The sequence below is a fragment of the Schistocerca serialis genome, chromosome 3 (assembly GCF_023864345.2).
Source record: "Schistocerca serialis cubense isolate TAMUIC-IGC-003099 chromosome 3, iqSchSeri2.2, whole genome shotgun sequence".
NCBI classification, from domain to species: domain Eukaryota; kingdom Metazoa; phylum Arthropoda; class Insecta; order Orthoptera; family Acrididae; genus Schistocerca; species Schistocerca serialis.
In genome coordinates, this window is record NC_064640.1 from 126,136,467 (window position 1) to 126,155,504 (window position 19,038).

The window sequence follows — 19,038 nt, forward strand, 5'->3', positions numbered from 1 at the left end:
GAATGTAATGTACTAAAGAGGCGTCTGCAAAGATTTTCAAACGGAGAAAAACTTTCGCTAAACTCTCGTTCAGAACATCTATCATACGCAATCTACTATTTGGATCTTGTTGATCATTATCAAAGAAAGCAGCAGTGTGAGTAACAACAAATAGCAGTCTCTAGCCATTGTTTCGCTAATAAGACTATTCCTCTTTTTTTTTAATTGTAAGCGGCGGTAGCGCGCACAAAAACAAGCCGTGCCGCGAGCGGCGACAGGTCGTAAACACTCATTATCGGAATGCAACAAATAATGCATGACACAGTACAGCAATGCATTTTCAGCTTAGAGTGACGTAAACACCTATAACAAAGAGAACGGCACTTATCTGCTCAAAGAAAAATAAGCAATCAATTCAAACCAGACGAAGCACGTGAAAAAGGAAGGGTATCCGTATAAATACGGACGGAGCACCTGACACATAGCAATGGCTACCTGGTAAAGCTTAACTGCTAAGCTTACGACTCGAAACAAACTACCGTAGCTGTATCGTCATTCATTTGACCTAAATTATGTCTCATATTACAATGGACCAACTTTGCTTTGATTTGGAGATGCGGCCTAAAACTTTTCTCTCCCCTTGAATTTCGAGCCTCAAATTTCAGGTGCGGCTTAGATTCGGGAATTTTTTTTTCCCTTGATTTCGAGTCTCATTTTTCAGGTGCGGCTTAGATTTGAGTGCGGCTTAGATTCGAGTAAATACGGTACATAAAAGTGTCTAGCAATGCTTTTCCTTTCAAATGTGTCATACAAGTTTTTCCACACTCTAAGTGCACTGTTACAGTCTTTCATGTATTCCAAATAGCTGTCCTCAATCCATTCCATTATTCTTGAATGGCACTTTTTATCACTCTTATTTTTTTGAGTTGTTTGTATTTCTCAGTTCATTACTCTTCCGTGTCTCTTTCTTGAAACTTCACTTTTTATGTGCATTCTTCTGCAATGAAATAAAAAAAATCTGCTTTATCTAATACATTTTGCATTCGAAAGTTCCAGATTCCAAAATTGTTTCCATCAAAAAGTGGAACATGATATTTGCTTTCATATTCTTCACACATTTTGTTGTTCCAAAAACATGAATCAGAAATGCAAATACAGTAAAACTTCATTTACATGTTTTCCACTTATATGTTTTTCTCACTTATACTCTTTCTTTCTTTCCTTTTCATATCCCAGCAAAATATCCACAGCGTGCATAAGTTATGATGCAGTGTTTCAGAGTGGGTTGCCGGGAAGTGGATTGGTAAGGCCCATATTAGACTACAATAAAATTTGATAGTGAAATAAGGAACTTTTTCAAAGTTAGGCATTGGTCAAATTTTCTTTGATCAAATCTAGTGCCTCGCCTTAGATTTGATCATAGGAAGCATTCGTCTGATGTTTACTGCATGGGGAAATCAACCACATGGAGCACAGCATCGCTGCAGCTATCTGACACACAATGTTTGTCAATATGACTCCCAAATTTACATGGTGTGTCACATATGTAACAAAATTGATAGAAATATTCGAGATAGATGAAGCACTATGTAACTTACAACATCCCAAATACAAAAACAGAATAAAAAGTGAGAGCTACAAAAAAAATTGTGGATGCTATTAGCCATGAAGTACGGCCAGGATATACCCCCAAGAATATAAAGGAGAAAATCTACAACTTCTGTGGAAATAAAAATTTTTCATGACTGAAGATATTTATAACGCACTGAAGGAGGAATATGTGAACGCAAATAAATTTAATACATGCTGCAAAAGTTTCTCGTATTATTTTCATCAATGTGCACTGCAGCATTAGAGCACTATACCAGTACTGTAAACTAGAGTAGCTAGAAATCATTGAATTACGGTAAGTCTGTCTTTTGCGGATGTAGCATTTCTGAGGAGAGTGTTCAGCTTCATAATATGAGGAGCCACTTTCTTGAGCACATATTGAAATGTACTCTCGCCCATTCTCAAAGGGATTTTCATGCGACGATGATGAAAACCTCTTCACTACAGAATCCATGACTATCGTTGAGATAGTTCAATGTGCATCACGGGACCTGGACGAGGAAGAAACTGATGATGAGGATGATACAGAGGAGCCTCAGCATTCCTCCATGATGTTTAACAATGCAGTAAATGCATTTGAAATAATTAAATGATTTGTGATGCACCACAAATGTTTCTGACAAAATAATGACAGAGTTATCTTGTTTTGAGGGTAGAGTGTATGCTATTGCCGTGTCAAAGAAAAAACAAGCAAAAATTATGAACTTTTTTATGAAATGACGTTTTCTTCTGTGTAGAGGTTTACATTTTTGTTTGTTGAGTACAGTACCTAGTAAGCCTATCTAACGTTTTGTAGAATGTAACCTTTTATTTACTGGATTTTTCATTTGTGTTTACCAATTAATTTGATAGTATGGTTCTATATTTCATACATATGTTTTTCACACTTATACGTTGTTTTTCTGTAGTCCATTGAAAAATGCATAAACAAAGTTTTACTGTAGTATTATTAAGTTTTAAAGTAAACTTCGAACTATTTTATATCCATATCTGGACCCATAACCTGTTGAGAAAACCGTTTGCGAAGCATGGTTGCAAGCAAGAAACATTTAGGTTGGACTGATTTATTCACTGTAGAAAAATATCCTTCATCAATTACATCCCATTGTCAGTATCCAGGGTACCAAGAACAAGATACAACAGTTATGGGCTAACTTGCCTCAGGAGTGGATACATCAGCTTTATTACACCACTCCCAACTGAACCAGGGCATTCAATCTAGAGCAGATTGGGTACAATGTCAAAATAATAAGCGGGCTCATACCGCAAAGTTTCTTGTAAATTTGACTCAATTTTGTAATCAAAATGGATGCTTCAGTTTTGTTGTCAGGCATTGTATTTGTGATTCAGTATCCACCACTTCTGGAAGATTCTAAAAACTTCCGCATTTGTAATTTTTGTATATTCTAAAATCTTCAATGTTTGTATAAATAGCAGTACTCTCCAACCAGGACTTCAGTTCTATTCTGTTTGTATGTTTGTGTTATGTAATAAATATGCTTTCTGTGCTAAGTGTTGTATTTCACTGATGACCCTATTTTTGGATTGAATTTTACTATAGTTACAATGTGACAGTACCTCTGCTACATTGATAATAGTTCCAACATCCCCCATACCCCTCTTTTTACTTTTTTCATTCCATCTGCACAATCTCTGTCATGCAGTTCTGTTAATGTATCATTATTTCAATTGGACAGAATTGTTTCATTATAAAAAATGCGGATGACAGTTTCAGTAGGACTGACATTGCTGTAAATATAATGTTTACTACAACTACTACTACTGCACATTAACTCATGTACTAAGTACATTTCGATGTTAACTGCAAAGAGAGTTTGTAAGGATGCCTGGTTAGATTTATGAGAGGGCCTCAAGTTCTTAATCTTACCATGTGAAATAAATCAACAGAATCAGTGTATACTGTGGTACAGAATATGTTTGCACTACATTTTCATGCAATTTGAAGGGACAGTTTCATACATATTCAAGTAACACTGTCATAATTATGTCTTTATTGGCTGGCCCAATCTAAACTTCCAGACAGTAGTGCATTCTGTCACGTGTAATTTCAGTTCTGCAGTGGTCTGTAGCTAGCAAGTGAAACATTGTCAATCCACATTAAATATGAAACCAACAATAGCATGAAACAAGGGTCATAATTTGAGATTGTATCTTATTACCCAAACCTTGACTTCTAAGTAGTTCCACGAATGACAAAAATAGCAAGCCAAGATATTATTCATAGTTTGAATGCCCGTAACCAACCACAAGCAAAAGTTACTGAGAACATACTCGTTTTGACAAAGGTAGTATGACCATCAAACAACACAAATAAATCAGTATGTTGCCAAGTTTCTGCACTGTAGCATTAAGCATGCTCATTGTCATATGCTAAAGCACTAGTTTTCCAAAATCGGATAATTCTGTCATGGAGGTTCATACTCTCTAGAAGATTCCTGGGTCAATTGAATGATTGGCTAGGAAGATCTCATGACAAATTGGGTAGCTTAAGTTCTCCAGCAATGCACATTAAAAAATACCAAGGAGATTTTAAAAAAATTTTAAATTGGTATGTGGTACATACATGTTGCTCATTTCACTCACAATTTCTGAAATGTGCCCAGTTTATTAAATGGTATCAATGACATACATCCTTATGTAGGCTGCACACTTGTGCTCTGGTGACATACATGAATTTACACATGTAAAACTTGTGTTATAGTGGGTGTCTAAGCTTGAAGTTACAGGAAGATGGAATGAAGATTAGGAATTAATGTCCCCATTGATGATAAGATCATTATACATGGGGCACAAACTCAAATTATGAAAGGACAGGGCATGAAACTGACCATGTCCTTTTCAAAAGAACTTTACTGGCATTAAGAATTTAGTGATTTAGGGAAACCATGGAAAACATTTGTCTAGATGGCCAAATGGGGATTTGAACCATTATCCTTCTGAATGAAACAAACCGCTACTGTAACAGAGCCCATCTCTCACATGGAAGGCCTACCATCTGTCACTGAGGATAAACAACTACAATAATTCTTTTCAAACAACTATACTTACAAGGGAGAAGAAAAGATACTGCTCTTTCACTAACATGTTGTTAACATGATGTGTCCAAGTGTACTAAGTCCTACATACATATATAAGTGCATGGAGCTGGCAGAATGGGTCAAAACGCCATGTCAGTACCAATTGTGGCTTTATCTAACAATGTAAGCTTTGTAAGGTAATGCTTGTCTGTGAAAGCCTTAATAAAACCTTCAGCAGTAATTGACGATGCACTTTCATTCAATACCTAAACAGTTTACTATGGACACACATTTAAAAACATTGAACTTATTTCTTTCTTCAGACTCAGCTTCTCTATAAATGACGTTATTATTGTCAACTAAGTTCACTGACAAGAAACAACTTTAAAACTGCATTTAATTAAAGAAAAATTACATGTTCAGCATAACTGATTTACTCCTTCCATTATTTTATTCCATCAAGGATCTTCTATTACCGTATTTATAACAGGATGTTCATTTTGTTAGATGACCCTTAGATTGTCACCCATGGATAGCGAAATGAGATGTCAGGATGACAGTGAATTTGTTTAATTAACCTCTTTATTCTGCCCCTTAGTATATTGGCAACAGTTTGGTGGAGACACCCAGTTTCTACTCATATGAAAGAACAAGTGTCTGGCATTGCTGACAGCGCAAGCGCAAAGAGCAAGGCCGAGCGAAGTGTCACTCAAATGCCGCTGTCAGCTGCATCTCCAGCTGTGAGCGCGATGACAGCACGGCGGTGCAGTTGACGATAGCCGTGGTCTCCCTCCACCAAACAGGCAGCTCCCTGCTCTGGTGGTGGCTCTCTCATGACCCAGGGCAGGCTGCCGCATCCCTTGGTCAAACAGGAGACCCCTTACTTTATTCCAGGGTATCTACTTGTGTGTCACAAGTGTCGTGGTGTAGGCTTTGATACCGAGATGAGAATATTTTAGAACACAAATGGCGGAGTACTTGTATGCTCCACACTATGTTCATTTAGGGCTCAAGGCATGTACTCTAAAAACTTCCATGGTGGCAAGTGAGGAAAGGCTTCTGTCCTTCCGCAAGTGTACCGCAGCAACAGCTTTGCTATACCACACCCAGAAGACTCTGCTTTGCAACACATGTCGGCTGTGTTTTGCCTCGCAATGCATAAAACTCTCGACTGCCTGCAGCTGGCTCTGTTGCAGTTCACTTCCGCTCTGGCATATTTTTTGACAGAATACGGTCATTATGCTACACTGCCCTCCTTTTTATCAAGACCTGGTCCCTCGGGTCAGCCAAACCCTTTATACTAGGGTTCCTGGCGACCAGCGCTTCTGGCCCTGTTTCCCCTCTTGAGAATTATTCTAACAGTTGGTTTCCTTAACCCTATCACTTAATCTTATACATTTCTACAAGGCCTCTTGCCCTTTCCCTTAACTCAAACACTATCAAACTTATTTCATTACTAGGCTTCTTGCACAATAACTTCTAAATCTCTTTTCCCAACTCAGAAGCTAAAATGAATCAATTATCCTTAATACTACCCCCTTGTGCATTCAATGTTGTCTCTTACCGGTATTGATTTTTCAAGTATCAATTTACATGCTGCTTTCCAGGGAGACTCATCCCTTCTTCTGGTTTAGGAGAATGTTTACAGACTGCATTAATTCTGGCCCTAGAGTTTGATTCAAGCTCGTTAGATTTGCGGCAGATAGCACTTCCATGGGCTCCTCTGGCCAATAAAAGTGAAGCTGTGAAATATTAAGATGAATAATCCCTGAAATCATGGTGTGCAGATGGAACGTAAACCTCATTATCTTGCATGCTGTTCAATTTAATAGCAAACCACTCCCATTTCATTCTAGTCTCTTTACTGCTCAAAACAACTAGCCCCTATTACCATCTTGCCAAAGGTAGAGTAAGTACAACCAATGCACACAGACCTGCTAAAAGTACAATTCTGGTTCGATCACTTCTTTATTGCACTCTCTTACCTCCTTTTGCCCCATTAGCAATTTCACTGTTGAGGAATCATGCCCTTCTCTTATTAACATATTTGGACAGGCTGTGATTTCCCCTTGGTAGCATTTTTGTAGGTTTGCTTCCTCAATTTCTACTTATCTTTCCTTGTCTTTTGCAACTAATAATAGTCGCTGTGGTTTTACTGTTACAAATTTCTTCAACATCCCCCACTTAAGGATAAGCACGAACTACTAGGTCTACAACTTTGCTTCCGCCATTTTTTTTTTTTTTTTTTTCTTCGAAGTTCGGGGCTTCATTGTGAAAAACTTACAAAAAGAAATTATGATTATAGTATTGCCCATTACTGGCCACTACATTCTCCCATCTTTCAGATAGCATACGAATCCCGTAGTGAAAGAACTGGGCGTCTTTTGTGGGGATCCAGAATCGATTCAATTTTGCACTTCTTCATATGATCGGAAGTGCTGGTCAGCCAGACTGATTGAAAAAGATGGTAGTCAGAGACAGCAACGTATGGAGAATGCGGTGGGAGGGATAGGACTTCTCATTGCAATGTTTCCATGTATGTTTTGATGGGTTTTGCGACATGGGGTCGAGCACTGACCTGGTGCAAAATTACCTTTACGTGTCTATCGCTGTATTGTGGCCATTTGCGTTTCAGTGCTGGGCTTGAATGCATCAACTGCTTTCGATAATGATGTCCTGTGACTGTCTTCGTCTGTTTCAGTAGCTACAAAAACATTCTGTCTTTCCCCGCTATGACAGTCTTCGACATCAAAATTACGCTTCTTAAGACATTGAAATATTCTCTGCACATTCTTCCACTAATAGTTCCCTCATCATTGGTCTTATCCAGCATTTCAAGAGCCACAGCCGCAGAAATTCATGTAAAAGCAGAAAATTAAAACTTCCCACAAATGGCGAGAAATGGGTATGTAAGTTGACGTACCTAATCGACAATAACCTCATGATTCAATCACAAATCAACTAATATTTTATGGCATTATGTTTACAGATGCTTAAGCTTATTATATTATGCCTATGACCAACCACCTGAACCCCACTTGCCCCAACTGCCATCTATTGCAAAACGGCGGAAGCAAAGTTGTAGACCTAATATGTAACACTTGTAATGTGCTTGTTTCCCTCCTACTGGTATAGAAACGGTAAACTTTTGCTCCATCAGTTCTCACCAATACTGTAGCTACCTTGAAATAAAAAGGTAAGTTTTTGTGCTCGGGTTCTAACACCCAAATCCAGCAGCAGTTCCTTCTGCACTCTCGTTAGATCCTCTAAATACTGTTCTTGCAACAAGAAGTTTACCCCTAGCTGACCTCTTACAGCCTGCTGCAAAGCCTCCTGTAGTGCTGTTGCTTTCCCTCATGCTTCCCACACACTATCTTGTACAGGCTACAACCATTTTCTCTTTATTACTTCCCTATCTAAGATTCATACTTTGATTTGTAGTTCCCTGATATTTTGATTAACTACCTCTTCTGCAGCTCTGGTATATCACCGCATTATCTCACCTTCTCTGCACCTTACCTATTGCCAGAAATACCTACTACTTTCCCCCCCTCCTCAAATTCACAGCTTATACTAATTACATGAACTCTATACCTAACCCAAAAAAATATTAAATGACAATCTCCTAGGCATTAATCCATATGGGTTCCTCATTACCGGTTCATTCAAAACCTTTTGTTTATCTTCCAATACCTTTCCTCTCACTCTCCCTATCTGTTCCACGTCTCCTATCCCTGTAATAACTTCCACACATCCTGGAAAATGTTCTGACTACCCTGCATGCACAACTGTCATTCTCTCCAGCAACTGAATCTTCACACTTACTGGCCATACAGTCTCTACCATTTGGTATGGCCCTTGATACTTTCAGAAAAACGTCGTCTTTCATTTGGTGTGTAGGAAGTTATATCTTCACCCACTAGCCAACCTTACATTGTGGCATTCTTCTGAATTGATAGTATCCCCAGGGTGATTAAATCACTGTTTTGTGTTGATCCTGCAGTGCAGCCTCTATCTGGTGATACCCACTATTCAAATCCATCATTGAAAATTATCTGCATTGCCCTAAATGATCCAAGGTTTCTGCGACGTTTGGCAAAGGGTAGGCAGCCGTCCTGGTTTTTGTGTTTTGGTGCCTGTAATATCAACAAAACCTATATTTTTGTGTTCCATCTGTTGATTTTTTTAACAAAATGACTATTCCTGCCCCCTCCCCATGGACTATTACTTTCTTCAATTATTCTATCTTTCAGCTGTTGATTGATCAATTCCTCCAAAATTGGCTGTAAGTACCTAGGAATTCTTTATGGCTGAGGTAGACTGGTGATTCATTTCCCGCAAGTATGGGGTGCTGTGTAATATGCATAGCTGGTTGGTAATGGCCCTTTTGAAGAAAATGAAACCTTAGATTCCAAAAGTAATTTTCCCATCCATTCCCTATTGCTTTCCTCTAGGTGCTTCACTTTTTCTCTAAGTGCAGTTTCAGTGGCACCTGGAGATTGTCAATAGCCAATACCCCTTGCATTCCATTCTTCTTCCTCAATATTAGTGATTACTAACCCCTTTGTTAATCCTATGTCCTCTACGCTAAAATTATGTATAAAAGGGGCACCTTCTTTTCACCATTCATTTCTTGTATGCATACAATACTTCTTTTAACTAAGCAACTCGCCTAATCTAATACTTCATTCTCTTCTAAAAGTTCCACCACACACAAAATTCCTATGCAGGGTTAGCTCAACACTAACCCAAAGTGATTTCCCAGTACCCTTAAGTACACAAATGGGCAAATCAAGTCTTAGTGTGGCCATTCATTGTTTAATCCGTTAGTCTTTCACGACAGACTCCCTTCACGATATCATTACAATGGCAGTGGCTTCACCTAACACAAACATTATTCTGTCAAATTCCATCTAGTGCTGACGAATATCGATTATGGCAACCCCAGAATCATGTCATAGCCCTCACTCACATGTGTCACAATTTCTACACATTGTTTAAATTGAACCATATCCACGCAAAATTCCATGTCCAGCGATCCAAATGGTGTGACGTCTTTACCCTCAGTCCACACAATCACACAATCTGTACTGTGATGAGTCCCCTTGCTTATGTTTCACCAGATCACTATTGGCGACCGACACATGCACCCGTGTCTCATAATATCCTGCAACTCTTTTTCCTACTATTCCTCTTATCGCACAATCCACCTCTGCATACAATTTCATAGCATCCAATCTTACTGGGAATGACTGTAGATGACCCTGGGGTTCCCATTGGTATTTAACACATTTTTTTCCATGGTCCTCTACTTCAAAAACCATTACTTCCTCTTACTTTATTCACATCACCCTGAGGCTTGCGACACTATGTCCTTACATGAACCATTCGTCCACACATAAAACATTTTATACTAGCTACAAACACTGTCCATTTATCCTGCTTTCAGTTGACAAATCAATCTCCTCATATTCTACAGCTAACCATAATGCTGTGCGCAAATCCATTGTACCCCCTTGTCCATACACGTCTTGACATTTCTGAATGCAACCCTCTTAAAAAAGCATCGAGCACCCTTTGCTCAGCTTCTTGCAAAATAATTTCATTGACTGTAACATACTGTCCTAATTCATAGATACATCCATTAACTTTCCTTATATTGTCCGCAGTTTGTTCCCCAATTTCTGAATTTTTCTTAGTAATTACCACTAATTGTTCCCTATAGAGACTGGCACTGTTTTCTTTCACATATCTCTGAATTAACTCTTCTTCAAATTCTTCAAATGTTGTGGCTCCCTTAAGAGCTTCTGTATACCCTAAGTTAAATTTAAGCTTCCCCTGTTAGTCTCAATTTTGCAACACTCGATAATTCCTTATCACACTAACACTCCAGCTGAGCCATATTCCCAAGGCTTCCCACAAAGGCCTGAGCATCCCCAGTTGCCTTACCAGAAAAAGAATAAATTAAAATTTTGACTGACAAATCTAAACCCCATTGTGACGATCACGACACTACCAACACAGACAGTTCTGTGTTATGTGCAGTTAATTGCACAACCTTTTTTAACAATGCACGTACAGCTTCCAGCTCTGACACACCTTGCATCTCTGGTTCTGTCAAAGCGTTGGCAGTGACAATGCTCATTTTGAGAACTGACATCCACAAGCCAAGAAAACAAAATGTATTAACTTAATTCTTAGGTCTAACCATGAGCCATCTCAACTCCCAGCATTCCCTAGCCATATGCCCCAATGATTACATGTATGACATTTTACTGGAACTGATTTTGTGAATGGCACTGAGTGACCCTCAAGGTTACGTTATGCACAGTTAACAGGAACTATCCAATTGTGACTTCCATTACCTTTAAAATTAGGCAAATCCACTGGTTCTCTACTCACAATAAAATCTACTTTCCAAAATGCATGGCCATTGAACCCTTTCTCTATGACCAAAACGTAATCAGAAAATTTTTTGGACTGACCATACCATAGACTGTAGGTTTCAAAGTTGTTCTAAGAATGTGATGTCAATGTTCTGACACCAGTGTTGGATTGTCACCCTTGGAGAGTGAAATGAGATGTCAGGGCGACAGTGGTTTTGTTTAACTAACTTCTTTATTCTGGCACTTGGTCGTAGTACATCAGGAACAGCTTGGTGGAGATATCCAGTTGCCTCTCATTTGAAACAATAAAGGTCTGCCATTGCTGACAGCGCAAAGGGCGGGGCCGAGCGAGGCATCACTCGAATGCCGCTCTCAGCGGTGCTCTGGCTGCAAGCGTGATGACAGAGTGGTGGCACAGCTGATAATGGCCATGGACACCCCTCCCCCCCTTCCACCTATGAGCTGGTAGCTCATTGCTCTGGCAACGGCTCTCTCGTGGGTCAAGGTCGAACAGTGGAGCTCATACTGCATTCCAGGGTATCGCTCCAGGTGTCACAGGCTCATGGTGTAGGCTGTGATACTGAGATGAGAATACTTTAGTACACGAATGGCTGAGTACTTATATACTCCAGACTATGTTCATTTAGGGCCTAAGTTGTGTACTCTACACACTTCTGTGGTGACAGGTGAGGAAAAGCTTCCGTCCTTCCACTAGCATATTGCAGCATCAGCTACTGCTAACGAATAACACTCCCGCTTGCCTGCCTGCCTGCCTGCCTGCCTCTGTTCCAACTTGCTCCTGCTCTGGCATATTTTTTGGGCGAATACAGCTGATACATTACAATATATTATTGTAATATAACTATATGAAGGATCTTAAAGCTTAATGTGCTTACCATTTAATGTTTAAACTACATTCTTAACAGTGATGCAAGAGCAGCTGCAACTAAGTTACCTGCCGACCAAACAGTCCTACAGCTTGCAACTGTTCCTTGTATCTTGATTTAATATCAGAATTATCTCCATCAACAAATGCTTCAATGCTGTCTTCATCCTGAAAGAACAACCATGATCAAGTTACTTGTTTTCAACAGAAACTGATAATATCACATTATCTAAAAATGCAAGACACTCTCTAAACAATCATTTCCTGTTACTTACATCGTCCTTCCTAATACCATGTGGTGGGAATAATCGGGCTTGTACATAGGTGTCAAATATCTGAACAAGATAATCATTGATAGTGCTGCCTGTTATGGAATATGTATCCTGTAATATTGACACCCACACTTCCAACATATTGTCAAAAGCATCAATAAAGTATTTCTCTTCAGAGGAATTCTACAAAATAAAAGCACAATAATTAGTCTACAATCAAGGATATCTGCTCTGATACAAAATTTGTAACAGTTAACTGTTGGTTACAAACAAAAATGTAAACCTCTTAAAATACTACATGACAGTGATAAGACCATAAAATAATATGAATCTCACAAGAACTTTGAAATTTTGAACTGTCTCAAGTGACTTCTTGCTCACTGCTATTTAAATGACACTATTTGCTTATGTATAGTAAAAATGAATATTGTTATGATTTAAATATTATTATACTGTATTATAACAAAGCTGAAAATAATCTGTGTGAAGCCATAGCATTATGACGACAAAGCGAAAATTATTTATCCTTACACTGGAAGATGTTCTGGTTGGAAATTTCCATCCCCTAAGAGCAATTCCGGAAGGCTGGTCAAAAAGTTCCATTCCCTAAGAGCAATTCTGGAAGGTCTGCAAACTACACATCTACAGTGGCTAAAGATTCTTCACAAGGTATAAAATGAATTCCAGCCACAAATTTCTTTAAATTTCGGAACAGGTGGTAAATATGGTTGACATTCCAACAATTCATATTTCAAATAACTGAAGAAAGTTAATCTCCCCTCCCCTCTCCTCTTTAGTTACACCAAGTCTCATCCATGGTAACAAGTAAGCAAATAAAATCAGCTGGATTCTTTTACTGTGCTGAATCTTTTTGTTTTCTTTTGGAAATAATACAAACATTCCAATAAATAGAAAATTGAGAACAGTTTTAGAAAGACTGGTTAAAGAAAGTTTCTTGGCTGTTAATATATGATTCCGAGACAATTCTTTGTCACCAAACTTTGAAAAACCACACTCTATGCAGTTTGGAACTTTAAAAGAACAGCCCTCGCCCCTCCTCCTGCCAGTATATGCTGAAAATATAGCAAACAGATTGAAGAGATTGACAAAGTGAAATTCTTGACATTACAGCCTGGTAATAAATTTAACTAGGAGGAGCATACTACTGGACTGCACGAGTGCCTAAACAAATTTTTATTTGCAATTCAGATGCTGTCACACATTGGTGACATGAAAATAAAAAGGCCAGCATACTTCACTTGCTTTCGCTCTGTAATGTAATATGGGATAATTTTTAGCGTAATTCATCAAGCCAAGGTAAAATTGTCAGACTCCAAAAATGTGTAATACAAATTATTTGTGGTCTGAATTCGACAATTAAGAAATTTGTCATTAATAATATATCTCGTTTCCAAATCAACAGCACAGTTTATGGAATTATTCCCAAGTTTAACTACTGATAAAGTTCAGTTTAAGATTAGCCTAAAGGATTAATTGGTGACCGACTTATTCCATTTCAATGATGAATTTGTTAATGGTACCGACTTACATGTTTGTACGAGGGCTATCCACAAAGTACATTACGTTTTGGAATTAAAAATAAATAAAGTATTGGAAATTTTTTTTATTATATACAGATGAAAGCTACACTTAAATACTACTTTTCTACATAGTTGCCATTTAAATTAAGGCACTTATCGTAGCGATGGACGAGCTTGGAAATTCCTTCATCATAAAATTCGGCCGCCTGCGCCTCCAACCACGTGGTTAATCAGTAACCTGGTAGAAATACGATTTTTGTGGATTTCCTGGAAAGAGGCACTACAATAAACTCTCAAAGGTATTGCCAAACTCTGCACAACCTCAGAAGAGCGATACAAAACAAGCGCAGGGGAAAGTTGGGCTCAAAGATCTTGCTGATTCACGACAACGCCGGGGCCCACACAGCAAATGCCACTCGTGAAGTTCTCGAATCTTTTAAGTGGGAGCTGTTTCCTCATCCGCCGTACAGTCCCGACCTGGCACCGAGCGACTTCCACTTATTCCCAGCAATGAAGAAGTGGTTGGCTATGCAGCGTTTTGATGATGACGCACAGCTTCAAGAAGAGGTAACCACGTGGTTGAAGGCGCAGGCGGCCGAATTTTACGACGAAGGAATTTCCAAGCTCGTCCATCGCTACGATAAGTGCCTTAATTTAAATGGCAACTATGTAGAAAAGTAGTACTGAAGTGTGGCTTTCATCTGTCTACAATAAAAAGATTTTCCAATACTTTATTTATTTTTATTCCAAAACGTAATGTACTTTGTGGATAGCCCTCGTATTATTAATATTGTCAAACAATGTGAGTATTATGTACAACTTGACTTCTGCACATCTTCAGTGCAATAATGTGATCAATGTAAATAAGTGTTGTAACATGATTTTTGTCCTTGATGACGGGTGGCTACAATAGCCTAAGAATTATCATATACACCTCAGTGCATTGTACATTTACCCGTTTTGTGACAAGTTTGTGATAAATTTTTAAATGAAAATATGTTAAAGATTGAAACTACCTGGCAGATTCAAACTATGTGATGGACTGAGACTTAAACTCGAGACCTTTGCCCTTCATGTGCAAGTGTTCTACCGATTGAGCTACCCAAGCATAACTCACAACCCATTCTGACATATTTACTTCCTCTACTACATCGTCTTCTATCTTCCTTGAAAAGGCAAAGGTTCCAAGTTCGAGCCTTGATCCAGTACCAGTTTTAATCTGCCAGGAAGTTTCACATCAGTGCACACACTGCTGCAGAGTGAAAATTTCGCGTTAAAGATTTTTTGACTTATTCCACATTCACGCAAGTTCTGTGGAAGACACATTACCATACATTTTTATCTTCATAGATCTGTATTGTGTATCCTTGTTCAATGAAATATTCTACATCCTCGAGGATTTCCTCCCTATGGATCAAGTGAAGCAAAATGTACATTTAGTATTATCTTGGTTTTTAATGTCATTTAACAAGTGAGACACCTATTTTGGACAAAGCTATTTAATAGTAAATTTAAAATGTATAATTCATGCTTATGCTATCAGCTGTTTCATACAACTTTATCCACTAATCATCCAATTCCATATTGTGTAATCTCCAATTGTTTTCACCTGTGGTTAAAGTTTTGGGATATCTTACGAGTTTCTCCCAACGGTGAACACTTAGTATTCTGAAGCTAATGTTCATACTGTTTGAAAACAATATATGGGTCCAAAAAAGATATAAAACCATCTCAAGGGTATTACAAGGGTAGCAACTATAGAGGAAACAGATATTCTCCTTGCTGAATTGAGACATGTCGTAAGATTAGGTCATTCTCAAGGTAGGTCTGTTACATTTCCAGTACCAGTGGCAGCAGATTGGATTCAGTTAAGCAGAAAGAAACCTACTTCAGGATGTGAAAGAGATTCTTCATTTCCTGTGTATTCACTAGGCAAAATGCTACATTCGTTCTGGATGGGATGAACAGAGATCTAGTTCAGGTTCCTGGGTGATTAACATGATGTCTCTTAAGCAATTACAAAGGAGAAAGTAAATCTGCACTACTAAAACGTCTAGAAGTTTAAACCAGATGATATAAATAGTGCAGTTAAACACAGTGATGAGTGCTATGATTATGAGTGAGATACTCAACCAGCAAAACAGCATGTGTGCAGGTGCCATAATATACTATAAATGGCAATATTCTAAATCTACCAAATAAGTAGGGAGATACAAAAAGGTCACAAACCCAATTCTGCCATAACTGCATTTAAAAAGACTTTGGTGGTTTCAAGGTGGGTCAAGTTTGCAAATAACTAGCAACAACAAATATTGCCATTATTCCATCCTGGATTTTCCATTGCTTAACATTAATATAAGGATGACATAAGTGAATAATTAGAACGTATGAAGAATGCAGTTCTGTGGCAAGCAGAAGAAAACATATAGTGACTATGGACACTAACATGTGTTCTATATTGCGGAATAGTGTCTGCACTGATGCGAGGTGGCAATACCTAATGGACGCAATCAATTTAATGATCATAAACAGGCCTACTAAACCACTGACATATCAAAATAGAGCAGGTGCTAATTCAAATATTGGCATAATAGAAGCAGGATATTAAAGTGTAGTAGTTAGATGGTAGTCTATTGTAAGAGATCATAACACAATATACAAAGTTGTGAAGTATAAAAGGGATGTAAAATCTCGAGGGTACATGATCACTACACGATTCAAAAGCTTACTGGTCACTTTTAAGGGGATGTTTTAACTTAGCAGAGTGGCAAGAGGATAATCTCAGCCTTAAAGAGAGAACAAGCAGCTGGGAAAGGCAATAAAAACGTGAACAGTGCAGTCATTGTTCTAATGCGAAAATGGAACGATTTACCTGACATTGAACAGGGCATTGGCTTTTGGACCAAGGGTGGAGGGTGGAAGCACTTCCAAAACAGATAAGTTTGTAAACTGTTCCTGTGTCAATTATATGCAGAAAAATGATGGAGAGATTCACTCAGCCCTGAATAAGGATGACCGCTTGCAGCCTTACTTTTTCAGTAGACTTTGACATTTCACCTGTCACCCACAGCCATAGTAATAGAGTGCTGAGGTTTTCTGTAATAGATTCTAAAACTTTAAATAAGTTCCACTTAGTGTTGGCCAACTGGCCTTGTTCTCTGCATGCCCAGGCTAGTAGCAGATGTCATTTGTGGCAATACACTTTGTTTCTAAGTTGTCCAGACCATTTTTTCTTGCATTCCAGACACTATGAGGGTGAGTCTTGTAAGTGTTTAAGTGTTTATGCAGAGGTCATATTGCAGAAGTATACCACTGTAAAATGGGCACCAAGCATTAGCACTAGAGAATTCAAATTAATAACATTTTAGGCAGTTATATGTGTTAATGCCAAATGAAATTTTGGCACATGCTAAACTGAAAGATGTTCTAGTGACATTTATTTTTGATACCAGTGCATCAGTCTCAGTCATTAAGTCTACATACTTTAGTTAGTGTATTCCCTTGCTCAGTGAAGTGCAGTCAAAGCTGTGGGGTTCTGGCCACCATGAGATGCCATTTCCAGGTTACGTGCATCCGACAGTCCCTTATAATAATGTATCTCTTCGTTGTGTAGGATCCACCAGTGGAGAACACTTTTGACTTTGGTCTGTATTCCGCCTTTGGATTTTCATTACATCATGAAGTGCACTCCACCGGCTCATCTGCACCCCGGTGAAGCTAATGATACACATTGTACACAATTTGAGCAACTTTTTGAATCAGGTTTGGGGAAGGCAGTTTACTCACAACGCCACACTGTCTTCAAGCCAACGGCAAGTCCGTAACTTTGGAAAGCACACCCAATTCTGCTGGAAGTTAAGAATTACGTTACGACTGAACTAGACAGATTATAACAACAACAGGTTTTGTTCCCCATTTTCTACAATCAGTGGGCTTCATGGTTAATGGTGGTTAAACATCCTGGAGGCTTTCTACAGTCATGTGGAGACTTCAAGCAAATAATTAATGTGCAACCACACATTGATTCTTAACCCTTGCCTTCTTCAAATGACCTTTTTTCTAAACATTCTGGAAAAAATTATTTTCTAAAATCTATTTTGTTGAGGCATATTTTCACTAGTCTCTAGATGAAAATTCAAAGTCAAGTTATAGCCTTGAACACACCATTCGGACTGTATCAATATAACAGGTTGCCTATCGGCATGGCCAGTGTCCCCGTCATGTTCCAGAGGTTTCTTGAACTTGCTATTGCAGGGATTCTGTATTGTGTGAATTATCTTGAAGATATCTACAACTATTTACATACTCCACAAGCCACTGTATAGTGCACAGTGGTGGGTACCTTGTACCACTACTAGTTATTTCCTTTCCTTTTCCACTTGCAGAGCGAGGGAAAAAGGACTATCTACATGCCTCTGTACAAGCCCCAATTTCTATCTTCAGTGTCCTTATGCGAAGTGTATGTTGGCAGCAGCAGAATCATTCTGCAGTCAGCTTAATGCCAGTTCTCTACATTTTCTCAAAAGTGTTTTGCAAAAGGAAATTTACACTTTGTTCTAGTAAGATCAACAGTGCAAAAGCTTGCTGCTGAAGTGTGTAATTCCTATCCAAAACTAAAAAATATAGAGTAAATAGGATGTAATCAATACACCTGCACCACAATATTCAACTGCAAGACTAATAACTAAATAGTCAGCAAATGCAAATGACACTCTAATTCAGATATATGCAATTACAGTAATAACAGAGGCGAGAATAAGGAAGTTCCCATAAAATGAGCGCCCTCTTCACTAGTTACTGTGTTGTCCAAAGATGAATTCAGTTTTTTCTTTATCATTTTTAATCAGTCAAAGAAAATGCTGCCAGTTTCCCCCTCCACCCCCCCCCCCTCCCCCATGGATTCCAAATGGAATGTTTCACTAAATCAAGTCAAAGGTGGGGCACACAATGGAGTGCAGTGCTGGTGTGTCTGGGACAGACTATATCTTCTATACCTTAAGCACCAAAGAGGTGCAGCCTAGTGGCCAGTAGAAGCTTAGCTTTAGAGATAGATATAGGTAGGGCAGAAGAAGATTAGGGAACTTATCATTAGAGATGGAGCACAGACTAAAATAGGAAAGGGATGGAAAGGCAAATCATGTGTGTGCTTTTCAAAGGAACCCTTTTGGCATTTGACTTGTTCAACTGAGGACAACTACCAAAAATCTGAGTCAGGATGGTTGGATGTGAAGCTGAAGGTCGCTCCTTTCAAGGAAGTGCAGTGTACACTTCTGTGAAAGACTGCTGGGTCTGCATATTGATCCAGCTCTGCGAGCACCTAGGGTC

At 38.7% G+C, this 19,038-nt stretch overlaps 1 protein-coding gene across 2 annotated transcripts in view; it reads right to left on the minus strand.

Annotated features, from left to right (window-relative positions):
* The window catches only part of LOC126469818 (exportin-4-like), a 225,342-nt gene that overhangs the window by 117,381 nt on the left and 88,923 nt on the right, over positions 1-19,038 (minus strand). For both annotated transcript variants that reach the window (XM_050097100.1, XM_050097101.1), the window contains 2 exons: positions 12,176-12,355; positions 11,970-12,068 (listed from right to left, as the gene is read on the minus strand). In XM_050097100.1, the coding sequence (XP_049953057.1) occupies positions 11,970-12,068; positions 12,176-12,355 (279 nt within the window). The remainder of the gene's footprint in view (positions 1-11,969; positions 12,069-12,175; positions 12,356-19,038) is intronic.